General features: G+C 40.0%; 3 protein-coding genes across 9 annotated transcripts; all 3 read right to left on the reverse strand.

Moving 5' to 3' along the window:
- Positions 1-515: 515 nt before the first annotated feature.
- On the reverse strand, positions 516-2,430 carry acp5a (acid phosphatase 5a, tartrate resistant). The gene is made up of 6 exons (XM_044346271.1): positions 2,326-2,430; positions 2,068-2,158; positions 1,767-1,966; positions 1,529-1,653; positions 1,049-1,394; positions 516-950 (listed from the first exon to the last, which is right to left on the reverse strand). Exons 1-6 carry the CDS (start codon positions 2,326-2,328, stop codon positions 711-713), a joined length of 1,005 nt encoding a protein of 334 aa, XP_044202206.1. The 5' UTR covers positions 2,329-2,430; the 3' UTR covers positions 516-710.
- A 2,017-nt stretch (positions 2,431-4,447) lies between these two features.
- On the reverse strand, positions 4,448-15,976 carry LOC122979078 (interleukin enhancer-binding factor 3-like). 6 transcript variants are annotated; one of them, XM_044346267.1, is made up of 20 exons: positions 15,930-15,976; positions 15,334-15,481; positions 13,309-13,420; positions 12,655-12,848; positions 12,355-12,523; positions 12,070-12,223; positions 9,984-10,075; positions 9,309-9,404; positions 9,044-9,155; positions 8,848-8,945; positions 8,657-8,765; positions 8,414-8,554; positions 7,546-7,736; positions 7,297-7,416; positions 6,977-7,108; positions 6,639-6,800; positions 6,034-6,160; positions 5,875-5,913; positions 5,213-5,545; positions 4,448-5,038 (listed from the first exon to the last, which is right to left on the reverse strand). In XM_044346267.1, the coding sequence occupies exons 2-20, from the start codon at positions 15,444-15,446 to the stop codon at positions 4,926-4,928; spliced, it is 2,607 nt and encodes an 868-aa protein (XP_044202202.1). In that variant the 5' UTR covers positions 15,447-15,481; positions 15,930-15,976; the 3' UTR covers positions 4,448-4,925. The 6 variants fall into 6 exon arrangements, with proteins under 6 accessions (XP_044202202.1, XP_044202203.1, XP_044202204.1 ...); XM_044346268.1 differs by having other exon boundaries at positions 15,334-15,477; positions 15,930-15,972; XM_044346269.1 differs by having other exon boundaries at positions 12,355-12,520; positions 15,334-15,477; positions 15,878-15,971.
- Positions 15,977-18,115: 2,139 nt separating this feature from the next.
- ptger1a (prostaglandin E receptor 1a (subtype EP1)) lies at positions 18,116-24,037 on the reverse strand. 2 transcript variants are annotated; one of them, XM_044347605.1, is made up of 3 exons: positions 23,571-24,037; positions 21,422-22,331; positions 18,116-19,293 (listed from the first exon to the last, which is right to left on the reverse strand). In XM_044347605.1, the coding sequence occupies exons 2-3, from the start codon at positions 22,289-22,291 to the stop codon at positions 19,024-19,026; spliced, it is 1,140 nt and encodes a 379-aa protein (XP_044203540.1). In that variant the 5' UTR covers positions 22,292-22,331; positions 23,571-24,037; the 3' UTR covers positions 18,116-19,023. The 2 variants fall into 2 exon arrangements, with proteins under 2 accessions (XP_044203540.1, XP_044203539.1); XM_044347604.1 differs by having other exon boundaries at positions 23,568-24,036.
- Between the last annotated feature and the right edge of the window lie 666 nt (positions 24,038-24,703).

Raw genomic sequence — 24,703 nt, forward strand, 5'->3', positions numbered from 1 at the left:
TTGAAAACGGCTGCAACTCCAGCTCCTCAGCTGGTGTCTTGAGGAATGTGAGTATGAGTGTTAGGAACATGTTCATGACACAGCCAGGTTTCAGCAAGACAAAATAAATTTGATTACATTGTTTATTAAGACAATGTTGACAGATCTTTATAACTCCTCTTCACTTTAGACTTAAGTGAAGTAAGTCAGGGGGCTAACAGTCTATGGGGTTTGGGTGGGAACTGCTCCAGTAGAAGTGCAGAGAAGCGTGTAGGACTGCAACACTGGGTTGGCATGGTTTTGGTCCACTAAAACTAAGCTGTAGGTTCCCTTGAGTTCAGATTATCAGATTTCTCATTTCTGTGTAGACACTGCATCCTCAGACAGAGCAAAGGGCATTTTGCAGAAAACACTCTCCACATTTATAAACAAATGTGTTTCTTACACCAAGTGAAGCAAAATCAAGGTCATTTGATAAGTCTGGTGGAAACTGAAGAACCACAAGTCACAAGACTGTCAAACTCAAGCTGACAAGACACATTTACAAACACAATTTATTCTTTTCATACAATAAGTTTACATGTAAAACTACTTGATTCCCTTTTTTAAAAAAATATGCAATATCAAACATTAATGCCAAAGTTTAAAAACAGGAAAACCACCATTACATAGATCACCATCTACATTGCAGACTAATAGCAAGCATCAACTTGGCTGTTCCTGTGGTTAGTCTACTCAAACTCCCTGTGGGAAAGGACCGTGCGATAAAGAGAAGTGCCTTTAGCCTGGAAGAAGGTCATGATCATCTTGCTCTTTGTGACTTCTACATGGACGAAGCCTCCCAGTGTTGAAGCCTTGCCAGTGAAGAACTTCACAGAACCCTTGGGAACATGGTTCCAGTGACGGACATCAGGATCTAGGAAGTTTCCAGCACCGCTCACCACGTAGCCCACATCCGACTCTTCAATGTACTGTAGGGATCCAAGACAGGTTTTACATTAAAGCAAAATGGCCTTGCAGATTTATATTTAAAAAAAAAAAAAAAAAAAAAAACTTTGCAAGAGCTAACCTGCAGATTGTGGTCATGGCCGCAGAGATAGGCAGTGGCCTTGTACTTGATCAGCAGAGGATGAAGCCTCTGCAGCAGGCACTCAGTGGGCCCGTGTTCAGACACAGACCACACAGGGTAGTGGCCTGCCACCAGAAGGAAGTCTGCCTTGGACCGAGCCATCCTCTCCTGCAGCCAGGTCAGCTGACGGTTGGCATCCACTGCTCGCAGGGGGCCTCTGGGCTTCTCATCCACATAGTCGTCAGAGTTGCCGCACAGCATAACGGTGTCGAGCATGATGATGGTCAGGGTCTTACCAGTGTTGGGGATGCGGAAGTTCAGCTCGTAATAGTAAGAAGGAAACTTCCTAAGATTATAACAGAGCAAGCAAACAGTCATACAGTCAGACATTGCAGAGAACATAAGGACCTCAATTTCAAAAAAAGGCATCTTTAACTTGATGGCTGAACTTTAAAAAAAAAAAAAAAAAAAAGTCCTCACCATCTGTCAGATTTTTTACTGTAATCAATCTGGGCTTTGACATTTCCTGCGTGGTCATGATTGCCAGCAAGCACGTACCAGGGGACTTTGAGAGACTTTGCCGTGTACACAGACTCAAAGGTATCCTGGTTGCAAGATTCAGAGGAGAAATCAGGGTTATCATCGCCAAAATAATGCGTCAACGCCAGGTTTTTCAGATTTGTCTTTGCACAATCCATCATAAGTTTACTCCACTGACCTTAAATCTAGGAGAATCCACACTGTCAACACCTTTGTAGTAGAAGTTATCACCAAGGGCCAGAACAAAGTCAGCTCCCATCTGCTCTGCTACCTTGCTCATTTCTCGAGCAGTAGTCTTCTGCACAGCGGTGATGAAGGGGGGATAAGGCACGCCACCCCAGTCTCCTATAGCCAGGAACTTAATGGAGGTTCTGTTTGCTGTCAGGGACACAGAAGACAAACATGTTAAGAGCAAGACTAATGAACTTGAAATAAAGTTGCTTTACAGAACAGCAGGCAACCATGTAGGTGATACTTACATCTACTTTCCCCCAGGTCTTGGAAGGCAGTAGGATAGCAGTAGGCCACAGGGATGGCAGCAATTAGGATGGATACCAGAGTGAGTGCCATCTTTAAAGACAGAAAAACAAATCTTCAGTCAGCAGCAAAACTAAACACGGCTAAAATAGAGAGCGAGACGGTCCGCCATATCCAAAAATGAAAGTCAACACATGCAGAAGTAAAGAAGTCAAAAGAGGAACATGAAACAAGCGTAACAAACCACAGCTAGCACTAACCATGCATGCCTATGCTTCCTCCGCCCTTCCCTCCTACCTCACCACATGATCTCTTGATTTTATGCCTAAAGGTGACTTGTGATTGGCCGCAGCCTGACGCCGACATGTCCCAGCTGCAGCTAATAGAAGCTAATCAAAGCAGCCGTGTCTGAGGCCGAGAGGGTCAGAGGCCAAGATTTCATGTCTATCAAAGCATATCGCAGCATGTGAAGACACGACTGTGCATCTCTGCTTCTTTTAAATAGGAAATGGCATTTATGAAACACACAGATCAAATGACTTTCATCAGCCTCAGCAGAAAACAAAAGCAAAACAGTATCTTATGCCTCCCCCCTCCTATCAAAAAGAAAACAAATCTGGAAAAAAAGCAACTTGCATGTGTCAAGAATAGGTAGGTGCAGAGATAATAATGTCAGAGCTCAAAGATAAAAACACTCACAGCTGATAACTGGTGAGGTGTGGCTCAGGATGACCTGACGGGACACTCTCAGTGCTCTTCTTGCCCGCCTGCCTTTTATCAGCTGTCCCTGGAGGAGAGGCAGCAGGAGGAGGACCAGCCCTGGGGCCACGCCGCAGGGGCATGATCATTGCTCACACCCTGACTCAGTCTTGAGACTGGAGGGTCATCTGGGCCATGTGATCTACGATGGTTATTATAGCTGGTGTCCAGACTCCAATTTTTCCACTTCAGTGTTAATCACTGTTTTTCCTCTTCATCTTTTTTGTTCCATCTCTGCGCTTCCATCTTTTTGGATAATTTGGGAATAGGAAATGTAGCCTAAATTTAGCCTAATGATTACCTTAAAGCATGATAAATGTCCAATCATTGCCGAATTGCATAGTTTCACAGAATACAGTCTTGTATTTTGTTTTGTGTTTTTGTCTGATCAAACTTTGGTTACCCAACCTTTTATATTTTCACACTTCCTCTGTCACAGGTTCAAACAGGGAAACAAGACTCGCGGACCTCTTCTCACTGCAGTGCAAACACACAGTATTGTCTATTGGACTGCTAGTAGGCCATTGTGAGCACATTACAAGCTGTGAATTTACCTTGTGCTGCCCTAAATCACTTCAACTGCCACACATGCAGCCCTGATTAAAGGGCCACTCCATCATTTTTACCACATACAGTTCAGTTTACTCTCCATGTACTGCTCTGCCTGTAAATACAATTGTATAATATCCTATGTGGCTCTGGATGGAGATCTCTACAGTCTGAGAAAAAAACCTTAATTATGTCATAGTGATGTCATCAGGGTTATTAGTTTTGGCTAGAGACTTTTCAACAGAAATCCTTCATTACAAACTTGGGGTGTGGATTTTAAAATATGTGGTAGTTAATTAGGCATTGAGGATCTAATGAAAGGTGCCATCATGTTGTATTCTTAATTGTGGGGTCCGGTGTTTTTGGAACTTGACCCATACTAGGGACAAGTCAGGACATATTGGCTTCTGCTTCTTCTCACAAGCCCACTCATTCATAATGTTCATTCAGGAGTTTGGGACTATCGTGTAGGTGTGCTCACTTTTGTATAAAGTACATATATTCAGTATGAAATTACCAACTGCTGAAAACAGTGGCAGTATGCATGAAACAGTTGTTGTATTTTAGCATTTTTATCATAACTTGTTTTACACTTGCCATTTGTATTGCATGTTTTACTCTATTTGTGTGCTCTCCTCAATATCTCCCCAGAGAGCCCAAGTGCCTTTGCAGCAACAGTGACCTAATTTCCCTTTGGGGGTCAACGAGGCTTCACCTCATCTTCGCTAGGCACATAGCTGGATATGTAGAACACGTATGCTACATGGTGACACTACATGCACAAGAAGCTGGATGATACTGTGAAGCATCTGCATGCGGTGCAGAAACCATTCGCAGCACTTGTGGGTGTTGCAAAACATTGCAGATAACACTGATGTGACGAATATGTTTGGTATTTTTAAGGGAAGCTCAAGTTGACCCGGTATTCATAGCTTTCAAAACATAATTCATAGCCCAACTGAACTCAACATCAGAGCTCCATCCATCACAGCAACTAAAAAGCTATAAAATCTTCCCACATTAACAACTTTGTACTTGTCTGTAAATTAGCAAACTGATGGACAGAGACTTTGCTCCAAAATAAGTCATTTATTTTACAAGAAAGTTTAGAGCATTTCATATGACACAGAAAATAATAAACCCAGTTCCAAACTACAAGCTGCTTTAAATCCAAACCGTAACATACTGATACAGCACCAGTACACTAGATTAAAAAACACAACAACTTCAGAAACAAGACATACTGATAAACCAGTTTTTTTTACATTCATGTCAAAATGGACACAAGGGATGTTTCAGTCAAAAGAAAACAGGGACTTCAATAAATGATCTGTCACCTACATTTGTTTCACCAGATGTCAAAGAACTAACACGCGAGGTGAAGAGTGACAAAACAAACAGCAAAATTCCAGTTTCAGAGACAACACAAGCTATTTTTCTTCCTTTTCAGAAGTGGTATTCCAGGATCACCATCAGGAGTGAACGACCAGAGCTTTGAGAAGAGTCAAAAGATGGTGTAGTGAGGCGAGATAGGCTGTACATGGTGTGATGACTAATAATTAGCGTCGCTGTATCCAGAGTATGAGCCCTGGTTCTGTCCTCCGAAGCCCTGGTACGACGTGCTGTACCCTTGCTGATTCCCCCAGGACGACTGGTTTCCCCAGCCTGTGGAGGGACATCGAAGATGAGGTGTGATTTCCTTTATTGGTCACATATAATTTTCTCTTACGACAGTTATTGAAACAAATCATAAATGTGTAAATCAACATCAAAAAGCAGTATCAGAGAGGAAGGGGCAGTTTTATTTGATTAAAACAGACTTGCTACACCTTTACTCACCATAATTATTATAAACTTGGCCCCCTGTTACTGAGCTGGGGTAAGCTGTGCTGTACATGGAGTAGTCTCCTCCCTGACCGTCATTCTGACTTTGGGTCAGCATCTTCTTCTTCTCATCTCCATACCCATAGCTGTAGGGACTCTCCTGATCGGCGGGAGGAGGCATCGACTGGTAGCTTCCTCCTTTTGTGGTGCTGGAGTTGGAGACGGGCGGGGAGGAGTATGTGGTGCTGCTTTCGGGGTAAAAGGTGCCATAGCCAATGTTACTGCCTGAGCCGCTGGAGCCTGTGCCTTTGGCTATGGCGCTCGCTGCATTGGCACCGTACAATTTATCTGAAACAGTTGAAAAGGGATCCAAATATCACTGCCATGTGAAATAATTTGCTCATCTGTTTCCAACATTGTCTCATTTTTTTTCAACGGTGAAAAAAACTAAAACAAACAAAAGACATGTTGGGTGCAAACTAAAATTAACACGAGAGAATCCTGAGGGGCCATGACAGCTGTATAACTTGAGACATTCAACATACACACAGATAAAATGTTGACTTTTACTACTTATAATAGAGTGACTACAAAATTGTTATATTTTAAGGACATCAGTATACAACACTAAAGCAATCTAAAGTCAGGCTGCACACAGACGAGCAGTAGGTACTTACGATAGCCTGCGCCAGTGCTGCTCTCATAACTGTAGTTGGCTTTCAAAATAAAGGAAAGAAATGACTAGTTGATTTCCTCATATGTTATGAAGTGTATTTAAAGGATCCTATACACTCTTTGTAAGAGCAGACCAACACCTAGAGTGTAAAATTCCTTACTTTTATTATAGCTGGGTCCTGAGGGAAACTGTTTGCCTCGGCCCCTGCCTCGACCCCTGCCGGGACCCCACCCACGGGATCCAGAGTCTGAAGGAATCCCACGGATAGTACCGAACCCTGGGATGTGCTGTTCAAGTGGAAATGGTAGAAGATTTAACGTAAAGACGAAATGCTTGAAGTCCAGATGTAAGTTTGAGGAGATTATAAGCATGCAGTGTTTAATGTGTCAGAGAAAGACTTGCACCTTTTTTGTTGTGCTATATAAATACACATATTACTAAGTTAGCATGTACTGTTTAGGTGTGTCACAACTTTGATATATAACAGTAGAACTGTGCATTTGATTCAACATGAATTAATTTTAATGTTGCATCGTCTTGTGTGTTAGCTCTTCTACTATTTGGTCAAAAAGTTGTTTGATCCTTTACTGGTGCTGTTACCATCATTTTGAAACCATTGTTCATGTCTCTGATTCATGAATGGTGTGCCACAACAGTTGAGCTTAGTGTGGAGTGTGAGCAACTGAAGATTGAATTGCAAAGTGTCTTCAAAATCAAGTCAACTTGAGTTGTACAATCTTGAGGACCATTAACTAGATAGATTACCATGTCAGTGTAGGTGACCTTCTTCTTTGAAGTATTTCTGTTGGTGTTCGACACACCATTGTCGTCTGGGAACAGCTTCTCCAGAGCAGCGAGCGCAGCATAGGCCTTTGCCTCCTTCTTGTTAGATCCCCTCCCTTTGAACTTCTGTCCATCAACCTCCACCTGAAACACAGAGAAGAGGAAAATACATCAATGTGCAGGTTCAACTGCTTAGAAAAAAAAATGTGCCTGTTGTTTTTTCATCTTTTGCTTTCCAGGCATAAAGTAAACATTAAAACTAAGATTTTTCTTCCCTTAATGAGGACAAAACAAAAACACGTGTGATACTGCTGACTCACCTCCATGACAAAGCACTTTTCATGCGAGCCGCCTGTCTCTGCAGACAGCTCATACTTCAGGCTGCGGCGTTTCTCATTCAGCTCCATCACAGGGTTCTTCCCATTTTTGGTCAAGATGGGACCCTGCCCACTCTGTTCAAAGTAAGTGGATAAACAGTGATGTTAAGTACACATGAATGCATGAAACTCTAGATATAGGAGTCACATATTCATTTTTTTCTGTCCAAGGGAAGCAAATGTTCAGAGGATGGATTTACTGAACAGAAAATTGGAAAAAAAGAAAAGAAAAAAAAAAAGAGGCATTCAACTCAGATACATACATCTTCTGGTGCACTAGAGGCTGGGGTAGCAGCTTTTCCTGATTCCTTGCTTTCCTCAGTGTCGCCACTGGATTCTTGCTTGGATTCTGACCCTGTTGGAAGACCGAGATCCTGCAGGACCTGTGAAAGACAAAAGTCAAAACATTAAGTGACGGGAAAAATTTAAAATGTAAGCATGACTAACTGCCTTGAATACCGTTTGCTTTCAAATTAAAGACAATTTATGTTTATAAAAAACAAGAGTCTTGCCTTGGTGGCTACATTAAGTTTGGCAGCTCGTTTAGAGGGCCCTGTGGCCTCGTAGGTCTTTCCATTTAAGTCCACAGCCATTGTGAAGACCGGCTCGTGGACTGGACCAGTCTGAGACGTGAGCCGGTAATCCAGGCCAGGTCTGTACTGGTTCAGACGCATCACAGCATTCATACTGAAATCATCAGTCACTACAGGAAAAGGAACGGAGAAGCAGAGATAAACAGAGAGAAATATTAATGAATAAATTCATTCTTATTAATTTGGAAATTTATCCTATAATAAAAAATGAGGTTTGGCCGTATTGTTCACTTTCTTTACTTGTATTCCTCAAAAGTAATATATAAATAATATATGCAATCTTAAATACAACATTCACAAAAAAATGAATTTGCATTGATAAACTACAAGTTTCTGTCAGCAGAGTCGAAATATTGCTGATTAATTTTACTGCAAAACAGCACATAACTGTCACATCAACACTGACTTATGTCTATGTGTTCAAAGAATGTGTGAGCATGTCGGTGCAAAGTTTCATCCACATGGACTTGGCATCATAATTAATAATATTATTACAAGTCGCTTTGTCACGAACCTGCATTGTTTCTAAATACATTGATTTCTATGGGAAACAGCTGATACTAAGGCTGTGTGTACTTCTGCAGTGTGTGAGTGTTCTTTTAGCTTAGTGTACCTGATAAACTGGCACCTCACAATATGTGGATGCATGGTGCATCTTAAGTGTATTTGTAAAGACTGCCACATCATTCAAATGGATTAAAAATAGAAAGAGCTATGGTTTGAATTACACAGGTTAAAAGGTTAAAAGGCTCAGCCCATACCAAGGACTCTGATATTCATTACTTACATGACTTCCTCTGAAAGCGCTTCTGGAACTTGAGAAACTTCCTCTGTTTGCTGTTGAGTTGGGGCTCTTCCTCTCCTTTCTCCACCTCTGCATAAGGTCTCTTAGCTGGCAGGCTGAAGTGTCCAGCAGGTGCTATCTGGGCTACATTAAACAACAGAAAAAAACATAACAGATTATCTCATGACAATGTTAAATGATACCTGAACTACACAGAAAAGGGACAGGATATAAATCATCAGGTACCTAGGATCCCTTTCCCACTGACTCCCAGTGCTTTCCGTGGCTTTATAGGCTTTAAGTCTCTCCCCAACACTTTGTGCATCTGTGCAAATGCACACAGCCTCAAGGCAAGCTAAGGAAAACATAAGAGTTAGTCACTCTTTCCAGGGTTTGGAATGTATGTGTGCTTGCATGTATTAGCAACCTCATATTACCTGAGCACTCTGCGTGATGTCCTCACGCTGCTGTACAGTTAGGTCTGCAGTGGCATCGACTGCTTCCTTCTCACACGGATCTTTAATTCCAGGGCCGTCTTAGCACAGATAAAGTTAAATATTGGTATATTAATGTTAATGCCAGTGTATTAAGACTCACACTGTTTGACAATTCAATAAAACGCTAAAAGCTCACCTTCCAAGAGGATTCCAGAGGCAACACACTCTAAAACCCTACGGAAAGACTCGCCTGCTCCCATTGGCCTCTCAGATGTACCAATGGCCTTTTCTACCAGCAGTTCAAGAGGCTATGTGCAGACAAGAGTACAGAACCAGAGTATAGACACTAATTAAAGAGAAAAAAAAAACACTTAGTTTTGACCACCGAGCTAGAAAGGAGAAGTCAAAATTCAGGCTGGTTTATACACAACTACATGTTTGGGCAACAACAGTTTTCTCACCCATCCAGAGAGTGGCGTCCATGTAGGAACACGGTTACACAAGTCCCTCATGATCCGGATCACGACAACGGCAGAATTCAGGTTGTTGACTTTGGCCTGGAGACACAAACAAAAGCTTGTTCAGTTAGAGGAGCTGCAGCCTCTGACGTCACCTTGTGCTCTCTGGGTTTCCACAAAAAGACTCCGAAAACAAAACACAGAAATGTCAGAACGACTGAGCCATCTCCAAATCAACAACTACTGAGACTAATATATGCACTAATATATGCATGTCAGACACTCACACACTAACTGTATGCTGCTATCGTGAAAAGTGTTTTGATCAAAGCAAAACACTTTTCACGACAGCAGAGTTGAAATTGAGACAGCTCAGTCTGACAGATGATGTTTTGATAAATGAAATCATATGTCATCAAGAGAACTGATGCGACGTTTATATGCTGGTGGATACCAATGACCGACCTGATTCTGTCATCGGTATGGATCAGCAGGTCACTTTTCATGAGTCAGTAAGTAAAAATTAAGTCTTATCTGACATTTTTAGATGATGAACTACCATCAACAACTGAGAGCACAGTTAAAAGTTTTTCTCTCTAAATGGAGAGAAAATAAAAAAGGAGACCATTCAAAGAAACAGTTGAACCTTATTGTACAAATAAGGACGTGAATGCAAACCTGGAACCACTTGGCGTGGCGGAGAGACGCCAAGGCAGTTAGACATTTCTGCCTGTCCAGAACGTCCGGCGGATCGATGACTGTTCGCGTTTCTATTGACGAGGTGGGGTAAGAAGAAAGGGTACAGTTTGACCAAGGGGTTGGGCTCTGTCTTGCAGCTCAGGGAGTAGCAGCTCCCCACAAACCAGCAGCAGCAGGGAAAGGGGGTCCCAAAATACCTCATGAGTAAATATTTGGTTTGGTAATAGTCACATATCGCAGCTCCCAGCTAAATTTTCCAGAGTGTGAAAGCAGAGTATAAAGACTCTCATAACCACACAATAGTATTTACAACATTACATAGCATGTTGTTAACTTGTGTGCCCGGTGTTCACTATAATGAATACCCCCTTCCCTCAGCCCCTCGGCTTGGGTTTGCTGCTTTCCCCCCCTCCTGAGACAGTGTGTCCAGTTGGTCAAAGGTCCAGCGTTCCTAAAAACTTGACAAACTAGAAGGCAATCAGTTGTGAATCACAAGCATTTAGAGAACCTTCACGTCTGCTCCACTCTGCAGCAAAACTGATGGGGACCCAAATTTAGAGGAGGCCTTATGAAACATTGTTAACAAAGAGAGCCATACCAGCTTTATGCAAGTTTTAGCTCATTTTCTACACTACACAAACGATTTATCAGACATATCCCTGACAAGTTTGAAGTCTCTGCAGGTTGATTTTCATACCGCGCCAAAATGAACGGCTGCATGAGGAACAAGACAGAATAAAACTAACAATCAGATGCTCAGCAGTAAGTATGACTGGAGGAGGGCTATTATTATAATTACTATTATATTTAATTATGTAAAGACAAGTATCGGCACTATTCATCCATCTTTGTAAAAATAGTTAAGTTGCACATTTCACGCCAACAGAAAGTTGCCCTCACTTATGTTGTACGTAACTGTATTAACTTGCTTCAAAGTAAGTCTTAAAATAAAGTCCGTTTTCTCTTAAAGCTATACGTACCAATAAATAAAATTTCATTCGATAATACAAATAACAATGCCACCACAGCATTTAATTAAAAATTATTAATCTAAAACATAGACGACACAGTTAAATGACAGTTGCAGCCTGTCTAGAGCAAATACTCTCATATTTGGGAAGCAGAGACGCATAAATCACAGTCTGCTTACAAGAAACAACTGACTGGTCAGACAATTTACCTGTGAATAGGGAGCGCTTGATTTGATGCACCAGAGCAGACTATGAATACACAAAGTGTTCAGACTGTATCTGATCAAGTCTGATTCATTATGGAAGCTAAAATCACGTTGACAGTTATTATGTGATTTTAACTGTGCAGCCCCAGAGTGCAGTGTAGTAAATGGACTAATACTGCACTGAGAGCGGTATGGTTCTGTATGTGGGGCTTGAGAAAACTCCCCCTGCTGACCTTCCAGTGAGTTCAGTGTAACTTTAGACTGCCATGTAAATACAGCTCATGCTCAGTAACACAGAAGCACTACCAACAGTCCACTAACCAACACATTCACATACAAACAATCATTTCTAATTTGATTTCATCTATCTGGGGAAATTTAAATTCTCCCAAGAGAAGCCAAAGAAATGTCCTCATTGTCGATCAGTTTTGCTGCAGCTGGCGCCAAATGTACATCTTCAGCATCAAGGACATGCAATGCGCGCTTTAACTTGTTATTCTTGAAAAGCCTTCATTTTAAAACATGAAAACAATTCAACAAGAATAAACAAAGTTGTTTTTATGACTGAGGCATTGTTATTAACAACATGTGCAGAATGTATCAGCGACTACAGAGGAAATGTAGTGTTGGCAAACGCCAGTTTGTCACAAAACGACGACAGGACTCTCAAGCGAGTGAAGAGCCAACATTCCTTGGTTGTTCACTGGCATCGGTCTGACACAGTCACTGTACAAGCTCCACTTACTCTAATGAGATGAGGATGGACAACTTGTGTGGCGTTTTAAATGTCAGTGCCCAGTTACAGTTCAGCGGAGCAGTACAGGGTCTGCACACTGAGAACACACCGCCTGTGGTAGCAGATCTTTGAGGTTGGATCAACATACATACCTTCTTCTTCTGCAGCTTTACTCTCTTGTTCCGTCCTGACAAGAGGTGATGTAAGGTGGATAGTGAGAGTCAGGATCAACTCCTTGGTGCTTTTCACAATAATGGCTGCGTCCCCCGGACACTGGTTTACTGTGTATGTCCCAGCTGAGATCGCCTATTACAGAGAGGGACTAAAAGTTAGGATAGCAAAGATGATGCTTAATATCTAAAAATAAAAATTTTAAATCTGAGAAATATGTTTTTTATGCAGAATGAAGTAAAACAACTTAAGGTACTCAGTTCTACCTCTAACTGGGCAGTTAACTTCTCAGCCACTTGATTAAGCAGGGTGATAGTAGGCTTATTTGAGCAAAGCAGCACCAGTTCCAGGTCCTTGTCTCCCTTCAGCAGAAGTCCTTTGGCCACCAGGCCAACCCTCATAACCCCCCGCAGGACACGCTCTTGTGAATCACCACTGGCATGGTGAGGGGAGGAGGAAAAAAAGAATTATTTTATCATTTATATGAAAGTCTCAAAAAGACTTCAAAAGCCATTTGATCTCCTTTAAATCACTGGGACGATTGCCCATTTGAACACCTTGCTTACCTCCCAGCTTCTGTACTTTCACTGTCATCTTTTGGAGTGTCCATCTGGTCAGACACAGTCTTTAGAGCACACTCCACATGGGAAACAATCGTCTGCACTGCCTCCAGCTCCTCTGGGGAGGGATACACTTCTGAGTGTTTGGCCATCACGTGGCGGTCATATGGCCCCGTGTGCACCTTGAAGGCTGCAGGTTCCTAGTTTGGAAAGTCAGAAAGAGTATTGTTTATGTTGGAGAAAAGAACAGCATAGTGTTGCTGGGAGCAAATATATCTTTGTCCATACTGTAATCATGTAACCAAATCATCTGAAATCATTTTAGAATAAATTAATTATTAGTAATCATTAAAGCATTCCATTTCGCCTTAATTACTACTTTGATGTATTCCAGTAAATTACAACATGCAAAGTAAACATAGAAATGAGAAGTTAAAACGTTAGCAGTAACACATTTAGGAAGTGTATGAAAGAATAACAACATAAATTTGGAAAAAGAAACCAGATGCTTCTTTCGTGCAAGAGGAAAAACAATCTTTTCAAAGTACAAACGGAAATAAAATGGTGATGGAAAACACTAGATGTACATTCTTGATGTGGAGCCTTGAGGAAGTGGTTTAAATGACTCAGATTAATTTGACAAGCAGGTGAAAGAGGAACCTCATGATGCCGGTTATCCTCAATCTCCTCAATCGCAGCGATGTAGTCATGGTACTGTCTCAGCTCCTCCTCGTAGCAGAGGCAGTCATACCAGTAACGCAGCTCCTCATACCTGGAAGGAGGAAATGACAAAATGAGGACAGCTTTCTAAAAGGGCTCCATTGTTCAAGTCAAACCAGTTGCTACTAAAAAAACAAAGTGTGACGTGTTGTTTGATGAATAACAAGTTACATGACAACTCTTCATTGACAATTGGAAAAGTTACTCAGATCCAATAAGGCTTGATCTACTGTGCTTTAGCACGTAATCCTACTCTTAAAATCAGCAGGTTCTGAAAAGGAAAGTGATTTCAGCACAAAAAGTTTACAAAGTGAGGTCTCACTGTCTGTTCAAATCTGTTATTGGAATACTATGCTCATTCTCTATGTAGAGAAACACCATCACAAATACTACGATGTACCATTTAGAGTCAAATGAAAAGGTCATTGTTGGAAATGTGATTAATTTAAAGAATTTAATGAATTTGTCAAACGTTTGGACACACTTTCTCATTCAATGTTTTTCTATATTTCTATTATTTTCTACATTGCATAATCTTGGCATCCTCTAAACCAGCTTCATGAGGTCATCAGCTTGAATGATTTTCCAACAGTCTTGAAGGTTTTCCCACATATGCTGAGCACTTGTTGGCTGCTTTTCCCATCACTCTGCGGTCCAAATCATCCCAAACCATCTCAATTAGTTCGGTTGATTGTGGGGGCCAGGTCATCTGATGCAGCACTCCATCACTCTGCCTCTTGGTCAAATAGCCCTTACAGAGCCTAGAGGTGTGTTTTGAGTCATTGTCCTGGTGAAAAACAAACAATGGTCCCAGTAAGTGCAAACCAGATGGGATGGTGTGTTGCTGCAGAATGATGTGGTAGCCATGCTGGTTAAGTGTGCCTTGAATTCTGTGTGTCACCAGCAAAACCCTCACACCATCACACCTCCTCCTGCATGACTCAGAAACCAAAAATCTCAAATATGGACTCATCAGACCAGACTACAGATTTCCACTGGTTTGATGTCCGTTTCTTGTGTGTCTTGGCCAAAACAATTCTTCTTCTTTAGTAGTGCAGCAATTCGACGATGAAGGCCCAATTCATGTAGTCTCCTCCAAACAGCTGATGTTGAGATGTGTCTGCTACTTGAACTCTGGGAAGCATTGAGGTGGGCTCTAATCTAAAGTGATGTTAATTGGTATTTTTTGAGGTTGGTAACTCTAATGAATTTCTCCTCTGCAGGTGAGGCAACTCTTGGTCTTCTTTTCCTGAGGCGGTCCACATGAGAGCCAGTTTCATCACAGTATTTGATGGTTTTCGTGACTGCACTTGAAGAAACTTAAAGTTCTTGAAATTTTCTGGACTGACTGACCTTCATGTCTTTGCTATTAACCAACACTACAACGGCACAACACAAATGATGGTCTCAAACGCATTAAGGAGGCAGAAAATTCCACCAATTAACTTTCGACAAGGTACTCCTATTAATTGAAATACATTACGGGTGACAACCTTATGAAGCTGCTTAAGATATTGCCAATAGTGTGCACAGCTGTCATCAAGGCAAAAAGTGGCTACTTTGAGGGATCTAAACAATGTATCAAATGACAATGTGTAATGTCAGTGGGGTCGCTCATAGTGATGAACCTAGAAGAATTATCAGCAACTCTACCACTTTGAGGAATCTAAAAACATATTAAATATATATTACATATTTTAATACATAATTCCATACGAGTTATTTTATAGTTTTGATGTCTTCAGTATTTTTCTATAATATAGTAAATAGTAAGTAAAGCCTTGAATGAGTGGGTGTGTCCGAACTTTTGACTGGTGCTACAAAGGAATGTAATGCACATTGAGTTTACTTGTATTGTACCATATAAATGCAACAGTGATTCGGTCTTTATCACCGTATCACTTCGTTTTTTTGTATTTCATTTAGGACTATTAGTAAACCATACATCACATGCTCCACATGTACCTATCAAAATCATGCGGGAGGAGGCGGTGGCCCTGTTGTATCAGGCTGTCCCAATACAGCAGCTCCTCGTACGCCTGGTGCTCATCCCACATTGGCGATGTAGTGGCCGCCATGCTGACACGACCTCCGGGCCGAAGCTACCTCCTGTCTTGTCAGAAATAAAAACACTTAATGTAGTCGGCGTACAATGTAAATATTATGACTGGAATGGAGTTATCTACATGCATGCTTTTTGCTGTCAGATGACAACGAACAAGATGTAGTTACATAAATGTTTTTTTTACACACACTGTGTAACAACTGTCCAGAAACAACGAGTAATTCAATTTAATGATGTGTAACGAAGACACTGCGACAAACATCACGTTAGCTCGGTAACAGTTGACGTTAGCTAATATTTGTACCACTGCTGCACACTTGCTGTTAGTCAGCATGCTAACGTTAGGCTCATTTCTATCTTTTCAATTAAATTAAGCGATTTTGCACTACGCAACTGACTTCTGTCTAACCTGGCTGAAGTTTCGCTTGTGCACTTAGGGCTCACCTTAATCAACGAGTGAACCAGCAGGTCGACCTTTTCTCAGTTACGTTATTACCTTTTCTGTTGCTCTCTGTCGCGGCGCGATCTGAGTCAAAGTATGAGTCGCGCATGCGCGAATGTTAGTAAACGGCTGAGGTTCTGGTGGGATACGGCGACACCATTTGGACAAACTACACGCAGACCTGTATATATATATATATATATATATATATATATAGATAGATAGATAGATAGTATAGTGCCTGTACTTTTGCTTTTTACAGATATTAATGATTTATAATCATTTATAACTGCAAGGCTGATGAGCAATCAGTGAATGTGACTATTGAGCAATAATTTGCTATTTACAGCACCCAAGAATGCATAACTAAATCTTCTTTTGGCTGAAGCTAGATGACAAAGAGGCAAAATAGCACAATGAATGTTTCAGTAGGATAACTTAAAACATCTGCAATAGTACTGGTCCAGGATTACCACAACAACAATTATGAAGCATTTTTTCAGTTTTTTTGAAAAAGGCTTCAAAATGCTGAGACTGCATTCACACTAGATAGGCTTTGTGTATGTCACTGAACAAACCACCAAATAGACCATTGGGATGTTTAGAGCCAAGCCAGGCTGACCAGTCCAAAACCTTAATGATTATGAATCGTTAATAAAGGGTCAAATGTTTCACACTTTCTGAACAATCATCAGGTCTGCAGTTATAAATGATTATAAGTCATTAATAAAAGGTTAGTGTTTCACATGTTCTAAGTCATCAGGTCTGCAGTTATAATATAAACAAAATTAATGGATGCCCTGCAGCCCTTCTTTCTTCCTGTATGTGCAAAAGCAGCAAGAATTTCATTATATGACATTCTGAGGTGAAAATAAAACTTGATTAGCTGTGTTGTTTTTATTGTAATGCATAAGTTATTAAACTCTAGGAGTTAACCCTTATATACTGTTCATATTTTGATCCTTCACAGTATCCTCTCACAATTAGTCTCTATACAAAACTTCTGAACCACACATCTATCATAAATACCTGATCAGTCATTAATAAATGGGCAATTAACCCTTAATGAAGCTGTTAGAGAGCAGATAGAGTGTATTCTTTGGGTTTTACGGTATTTGCTTATGGAGAAAAAAACATTCAGGAGAACATATCAGGAGAACATATCAGCCATATATATGTATATGTATTGAATGTGAAGAATGCAGCAACAACATTTTTGATTGGGGATTTTTGATTTTTTTTTAAAATACAGGTAAAATTCAACCCAGAAAACTCTATGTACAAAAATGTATATCAGCAACACAAAAATTTAGAAAAATTACAATTTCAGGCTAAAATTGACTGTTAAATTGGGTTTAGGATGTTTTTAATGCTCTCAAATGTAAAAAAAAAAATGGGTCAAATTTGGCCTGAACAGTATGTAAGGGTTAAGCATTTTGTGCCACTTACAAACCATCACACATGAGCAGTTTCTCATTGTGAAAATACAATAAAATTCGGTATCTGAATATCACTGGCGGCAATTGGTAGATGGGATTTTTGGGAAGGCCCTGTGAAATAAGAAGGAAAAATTGTTGCAGCTGCAAACCATGTGAATGTAGTTGGAAATAAATTATGCAGGGGAGGAAACAGATAAAATACGACGCAGGAAATAGTTTTTCATTGAAGCACTACACCTCAAAGTTTACTCACATCAGAGTCAGACTAACCTAGACACTTTCCCTATGCAAGCAGCTCACTGAATATAGTTGGATACTAAATCAAAATCAAAATGATTTACTCAACACTCTTGAAAAGGTTATCATCTGCATGAACTTGTGGATAATCCTTCGCTCATGATTCATCATCACCGTCATTTATAGAAATCGAAGTCCAGAATGTTTGCAGGAAATCCCTGTTACAGGGCACCCGTCATCAGATTAAATTCTTATCAAACTACTCATACAGATTTTGTTGTCACTTATTGGAAATTAAAGAAGAATTTTCCTGACACAATACTCAAGTATGGCAACACATAGCAAAACTCTGAAACTCAAAGTCATGCTGCCAGTGTTTATAGGAGTCAGATTCACACTTAAAGCACTGTTTAACTAGCAGAATAATTCTATATAACATACAGTTTGCCAACTACACCACTGTATACAGTGTTATATATCTATAAATATCATACATCTCAACACAAGCCCTTTTGTTTGGAAAATCATAGAAAAATTGTTCATGAATAAATACAAAACGTCAGATTAAAGATTATATGTCACATTGCATTGCTTTATTTACATTCTTGACATGTCCTCAGTAAATTGAGGGTACAATTCAAGTATTAACTTATAAAATCTTATATTATTTCACATGAAGCACTGTATTAACACAGCATACTTAAGCATACTTAAACGTACATAAACTCCACAGTAATTGAACGTTGACCTTCCTTAATGAAATACATTCAGCTGAATACTTAACATTACAAATACATTCTAGATATTTAAGGGTTTACTCTGGGGCTCCCTCTAATGGTTACACTGATACAGCTCAGTTTTTCCACATTCATTGAATTTAAGAGCAAGTCACTGGGCTTTTCTTTTTTTTTTTTTTTTTTTTTTTTACCTCTTACACTGAGAAATAAAACCAAATGATCCTAAGTCCATCTAAATGTAACACTCCTACAAACCTTGTTTTGAGTTTCTCAGGGCAGAATATGTTTAGTGCTGCGTTCACATTGCCTACATCTCTGCCCTTTACTGTTATAGGGTTTACATGGATGACTGTAGTCCACATGAGAAATATGCAGTAAGGAATGTTCACTTATTATAAGTAAACAGTAGAAAGTTTATGATACTTTGTGCAAAATCACAGCATTAGCTAGCTTCCATTTGTAAGGTAAGAAAATGAACGGTAAACGTCGATGGAGTATGAAAGAGATATTTTGATTGTGTCCGTTAAACATTTCTAAAGTGGACCAGCCCAGAAATGTCAAACTGCAGGTTTAATGTGATCAACTCTGCCATCACAGCCACAAAGTTTATTCCTTCCACCTGCTTCCGTGTGGATCTCTACTTTTTTAAGGCCCTGGCACTCCGAGTCCTGCATATGTTCGGTGACCTGGTGACACAGTACAGCCTCAGTGTACTACATCAGTCTCCCTCTCAGCTCAGACTTGGCTGACATCGTTCTTCTCCGAGCTGGGAAAGGACGTGGGCTCCCAGCGGCTTAATATATTACCCCTGAGGCCCGCCTGGCACTTAGCGATGAGGTAGATTTTGCGGAGGACGGTGCGGCGCAGCAGAATGTAGACCCAGGGGTCGAGGATCTGGTTCCAAGTGGCCAGTCTGACGCCCATCACCATCAGGACTTTATAGTTGGACAGGTCCTCTCCGATAGATCCTGTGTAGGAGCGGATCACGGACATCAGGGCAAAGATCTGCAGGCATGAAACATGTGCTTGCAATTATTATATGATAAAAGAGCGATTCTGTTTAGACTTTAGACATGCCGTTATGGGATCACTGATCTCTGCTGGTCTCCCTAAATACTGCATTTATATAGCAAAGCCAACATTACTCAAATATAATCGCCTACCAATTATAACATTAACATAGCAGTTTTTAAAGCAATGCTATTCATTTCATTTAACACAACAAATGAATGTTCTGGATAAGCACTTATTTTCTTATTCTTTGTGACAAGGATACACCAACATTGTTTTATATGATTACATTAAAATAATTGTCACATCTATATTAGCAAGTACTCACTGTCAAGTAATATCAGGGCCAGAATCATCACTAATACAAATATATAAACTAATGTACTCTGAGGAGAATACCAATGATTAAACATTTCTATTTATTATTATCAGTTAATTAATTTACCACAAGCATGTTAAAACAAAATACTGTTTTTAAAGGTAATCACCAAATGTTTATTGGGTGAATTCTCTGAACTAATGATCAACGCTTGCATGCACACAACAACTGCAGAGAGGGAAACAGTGCATGAACCCAGAGGAGTGCACATGTGCCAAGAAAGTGACATAATGGTGTCGATTCCATTGATGATAAAATTGCCATTCAGAACAAGACTGTGTGGTAGTATTGATACTTCAGGTATTGACTTGAAGGAGCATACAGCAGAATCTTCCATCAATAATTGATAGAACCTGATTTCCAGTTGATTGAACACTAGATGCATTATTTGTGTAATTAATCAGTATTTGTTAGCATTATTACTCATCATTTATTTCTGATCTATTTGAGTGCATTGCTTTAATAATTCTTCTTTCCACCACAAAGTCAAATAGAAAGTGAAAATCCTTGAGAGGGAAAATAAAAGAGCTGAGAGGCTCTCTGGTCCTAATAAATGTGTCAACGCAGAGGCTCTTTAACACACTTCAAGTACCAGCTACTACAAACCTTGCAGTCTTATGTTTTTAAAGTAGTATTTTTAATCTGTTGATAAAGATAAAATAATACTCATTTTCACAAATGTGGGCAGTAAAAATACTTAAAGGTATTTTTACACATAATAGAGCAGAAGTTCGGGAAAGCTGGGTATCTAGCTGGGATTCTGAGAATTGCAGCACTCAAGCAAATAACAAGAGGTTGGAAAAAATCGGAGCCTTCTAAGTTAAACAAGTAGCTAGAAACAGTAGTGGACATATATAGAATGGAAAAGCTAAATTAGCTAAATTAATAAGAATGAAAAGTTGTTTGAAAAAAGATGGGCTTTCTGTAAATGGAGTAAAGGTAATAAGACCAACTATAAAGTATATAAATATTGTTGAAATATTTAAATGGAACATTCTTTGAGAAGATGATTTAAGTAATATATACTAAATTATAATAGAAAATCACAGTAGTAACAGTAGGACTACCTGTATAATGAAATATCAAAGCCTAACTTCCCTCTTTTATTTTTTAAAAATATTTATTTATTTTTATTATCTGTATTTTTATACATGTGGGTACAGGAATGTATAGATATGTGTGTATACATGAATGGGTACACTATGATTATTAACATCTATACTGGTACTTTATGTGTTTATGTGTGCACTGTGTTTTCTGTGTGGGTGAAGTAAGTACAAAAAGTAAGATGTTAAAATACCATGAAATGTATCAATGATATTTACTGACACAATAAAGTATTTAAAAAAAAGGTATTTTCACTTTATTTTATCTTATGTTTAGTAATATTATCAAGTGGGTTTTATTTTCCATTTTATGTACATTTACACATTTTTATGTTCATTTTATGTCTTTTCTTTATATATATACAATTATTAAATTATCATAGTTATCATATTTCTTCTTCTTCTTCTTCTTCTTCTTCTTCTTCTTCTTCTTCTTCTTATCATCATTATTATTATTATTTTAGTATAGGTGCTTGAGGGGAGCTCAGGTTTGCATTGAGCCGATACCACTTTCTAAAGCTGGTATTGGTCTCTACCAACTTATGGTAGCTGGTCTATACTGATATTAAACTTTTTTACATTTTACTTATATCAACTTAATGTATAGTTCTGGTTTATTGTATGTCCTGATACTCACCAGCAGAGGGCTCCAGCAGATACACGAGGTGACCATGATCCCCACCAGCTGTACCACCATCTCTATATCATGAGACCTGGCTGAATGATGAGAGCCGGGCCTCCTCCTGAGCCGAGCGAGCACCAACGTCAGACCGCTGATTGTGTTACACACCAGCGCCACAGCCAGGGAGGTCAGACCAAGTCCAGAGAAGAGCACCACAAATGCCACATCCACCTCCTGAGTGTCACTGAGCACTTTAATAAAACACCACGTCCCTGGGTCCTGGTAGGCGTAAGAGCCCAGCTGAAAGCACGGCAGCATGGCCACACACAGAGCTGCCAGCCAAATGACAGAGAGGCATATTTTAGTGCGGGTTTTGGTGACCAGAGATGAGTGCAGCAGTGGCTTAGTGACACCCAGGCAGCGCTCAGCAGCCATGGCGCAGCCCATGAAGAGTGGGCACAGGCCAAAGAACACCATGCTGCCACCCAGGAACTGGCACATGCCATCAGAAGAGTTGAAATCCTCTGGGCGCACACCTCCAGAGAGGTAGAGTCGGAGAACCAGGGCACCTGGGATCAAGTGTCCGATGAAGTCTGTGATCACCAGTGATGTAGCAAAGAGAAGGAATGTGGCTTTGGAGCGCCGGCGCTGGAGGGAGTAGGCGTTAGCCAGGATGAAGAGGGCCACAATGTTGGAGATGATGCCCAAAGTCATGGACAGTACGACCACAATGACACCGCTGGTGGTGGGCTCCACCGAGGTGAAGTTCCCCTGCTGCGAAAGCCCTCCAGCAAACAACCTGGCCTCCACCATCTCTCCGCTGTCATTAGAGAAAGTAGGGAGGAGCGGGGAGGCCGAGGAGTTGTAGTGACTCAAAGCTAACATCACTGAACTCTGAGAGTCATGAGTCCATACCTAAGAGAGGCTGCAAGAGAAAGAAGAAGCAGATGAAATGTGCAGCCTGTAGTGAGCTGTGGATCAACATTAGTAAAATACTGTTGACTTGTTGGAATCATTAAAAATCGTAAAGTTTCTATGTGTTCTATGTGCTTTCATAAGTAATGCAGATGCTTGCATGAGCATGAGGGGTCACTAAATGTCTTGATGAAAATGATGTGAATCATATATGATATTGCATTCACAAGATCACAACCCAACTGGACACTTTTGTGTTCATGTATTAAGACGGCGCTCTGCACCTCGATCACCAAAACACCAAATGAGGAAATATATTTTGGAAGAATGGAAGTTCATCCGTCCAGTAGAGTTCAGAGACTGGGAAACTGTATGACACGGTGCACTGAAGCAGCTCTGAAGGCTCGTGATGGTCTAAACACCTTAATTTACTCATTTACGTTGTTTTTTCCTTTCATTTGTCACATGCGTGTATTTCATCCTTGTGCCTTTTTAGATTAAGATTTGAAGGTTTCTAAAAGATAAGAAGCACTTACTTTCTTTTCTTAAGAAATTCTTCTTAAATGACTAAAGGTCTGACTACGCTTTTGTTACACAATTCATCTGCAAACCACAAACAACATGAAGACACATACTAAGATAACTGAGACTAACCGTTTCAGGGTTCACAGAGGACTCTGATCCCTCAGTTTTAGCTGGAGGTCAAACATATATTATAAATAGAACAGACCACCCAATTAATAGAATAATAATTTAAAACACACTAGTGCTGAGCTATGTAGTAGACATATATCTTTCATTTGAAAAATTACATTTAGTAAGCCTATTACAAATCACCATTTGCTCTTTAAATTGACATGTAAAAGAAACTCCTTGGTGAGATTGCTGATTTTTTTTTTTTTTTTTTTTTTTTAAATACCAGCTTGTGGCCATTTTTAGATTTGAATACGATGCAGTCCAATGTGACGTTAATCAATTAGACACAGGATTTTCTGCACCTATATTACCCATCCATATACACTTTCTTACTGAACAGCTTGTCCATTGTTAAAGAATTGCACTTAGACGGTGGTTTTGCACAGATGTTTGCAGAATAGTGTGCACTTTTACAGTTTTATAAACTGTATAAATGTTATTTAATGAGTCACTGTCAGATTTTTGTCAACAAACGTGAGCAGTCTCTTGAACATCTTTAAAAGTCTACTTTATCGTTTACTTGGATAATTAGATAAATGTAATGACTCACCACCATATAGTTCAGATATCCTTCTCAATCCAGCAGAACAACCAAAAGATATTTTTCCTTGTCAAACAGTTATCCAGAGATACTCCAATGGCAGGGTCGATGAAACTATTTCAGCAAAATCCACAAACAGATGTGAAAATGTCTTTTTTTCTTATGACCAGAAATCATGTTTCCCTTTGATAAACTCCACTGCTCCGTGTGTAGGCTAGTATTTTCCACGGCTGAATCGCTCTGGCTGTTGCATGGTGGTTTGAAGGTAGTAAAGGATCCCCACTGACAGTAAAATACCGAGTCACGTTTTTTATAGCGCGTCTCTGAGCTTCAGCCTGTGTGGGCGTCTCTGCTGCTGTGCGCCCCCTGAATCAAGTTCACGTCTCTCCTCCGTCTGCTGCTTCTGCTGCTGCTGCTGCTGTTGCACTGTGCGCCTGTTTACATTCACTGTGCGCTTAGACAGCACAATACAATGCGTTACTCACTACACTTCGGTGTGTCACCTACATTTCTTTGAAATTGTCTGTTTCTATTGTTCTCGTTTATCTTTAAGCAGTACATAGTGTACACCAAAGTTGCTTACATTGCTGCAGATATGACTGTCACCATTTAAACGTCACCATAGTGTTTAAAATTGGAGACTTGTCATGAAACAGTTAACTGGCTTAGTGTTTTTTTTTCTTCTTGTAACCAGTTTGTGGTAAAGACATTGTTCAGCGTTTTGTTTCAGGATTTTGTTTATGCAAACAGACTCAGTTTCATAGGCTACATTTTTTTCTTTGCAGTTTAATGCTGAACTCTGGGGTTGAAATAACCTCTGAGGTATTAGTTGTCCACAAAGATTCAGTACATGTGGTGGAGATGCTGTTCATCAGTCTGCTATTAGAGGGGTTTTCTATTTCAGTTCTCTGAATAAATGTCCTCTGTAAATGAGAGAGGTCAGATTATTATTTAGAGTTAAATAAAAGATTAGGTTAGATCACGGAAAAAGTTATTTGTTTAGCAGTTGTATTTTTGATCCAAATACTTTAATGTTATGGAGACTCACAGCAAAAGTTTGGAAAAGTCGTATCCACCCTCATGGAAGAAATCCAGATGTTCCTCAAGGACTCTGCAGCTGCATTATGGAAAACATGTCAATTTTT

Source organism: Thunnus albacares, chromosome 3 (assembly GCF_914725855.1).
Source record: "Thunnus albacares chromosome 3, fThuAlb1.1, whole genome shotgun sequence".
In the NCBI taxonomy this organism is placed as follows: domain Eukaryota; kingdom Metazoa; phylum Chordata; class Actinopteri; order Scombriformes; family Scombridae; genus Thunnus; species Thunnus albacares.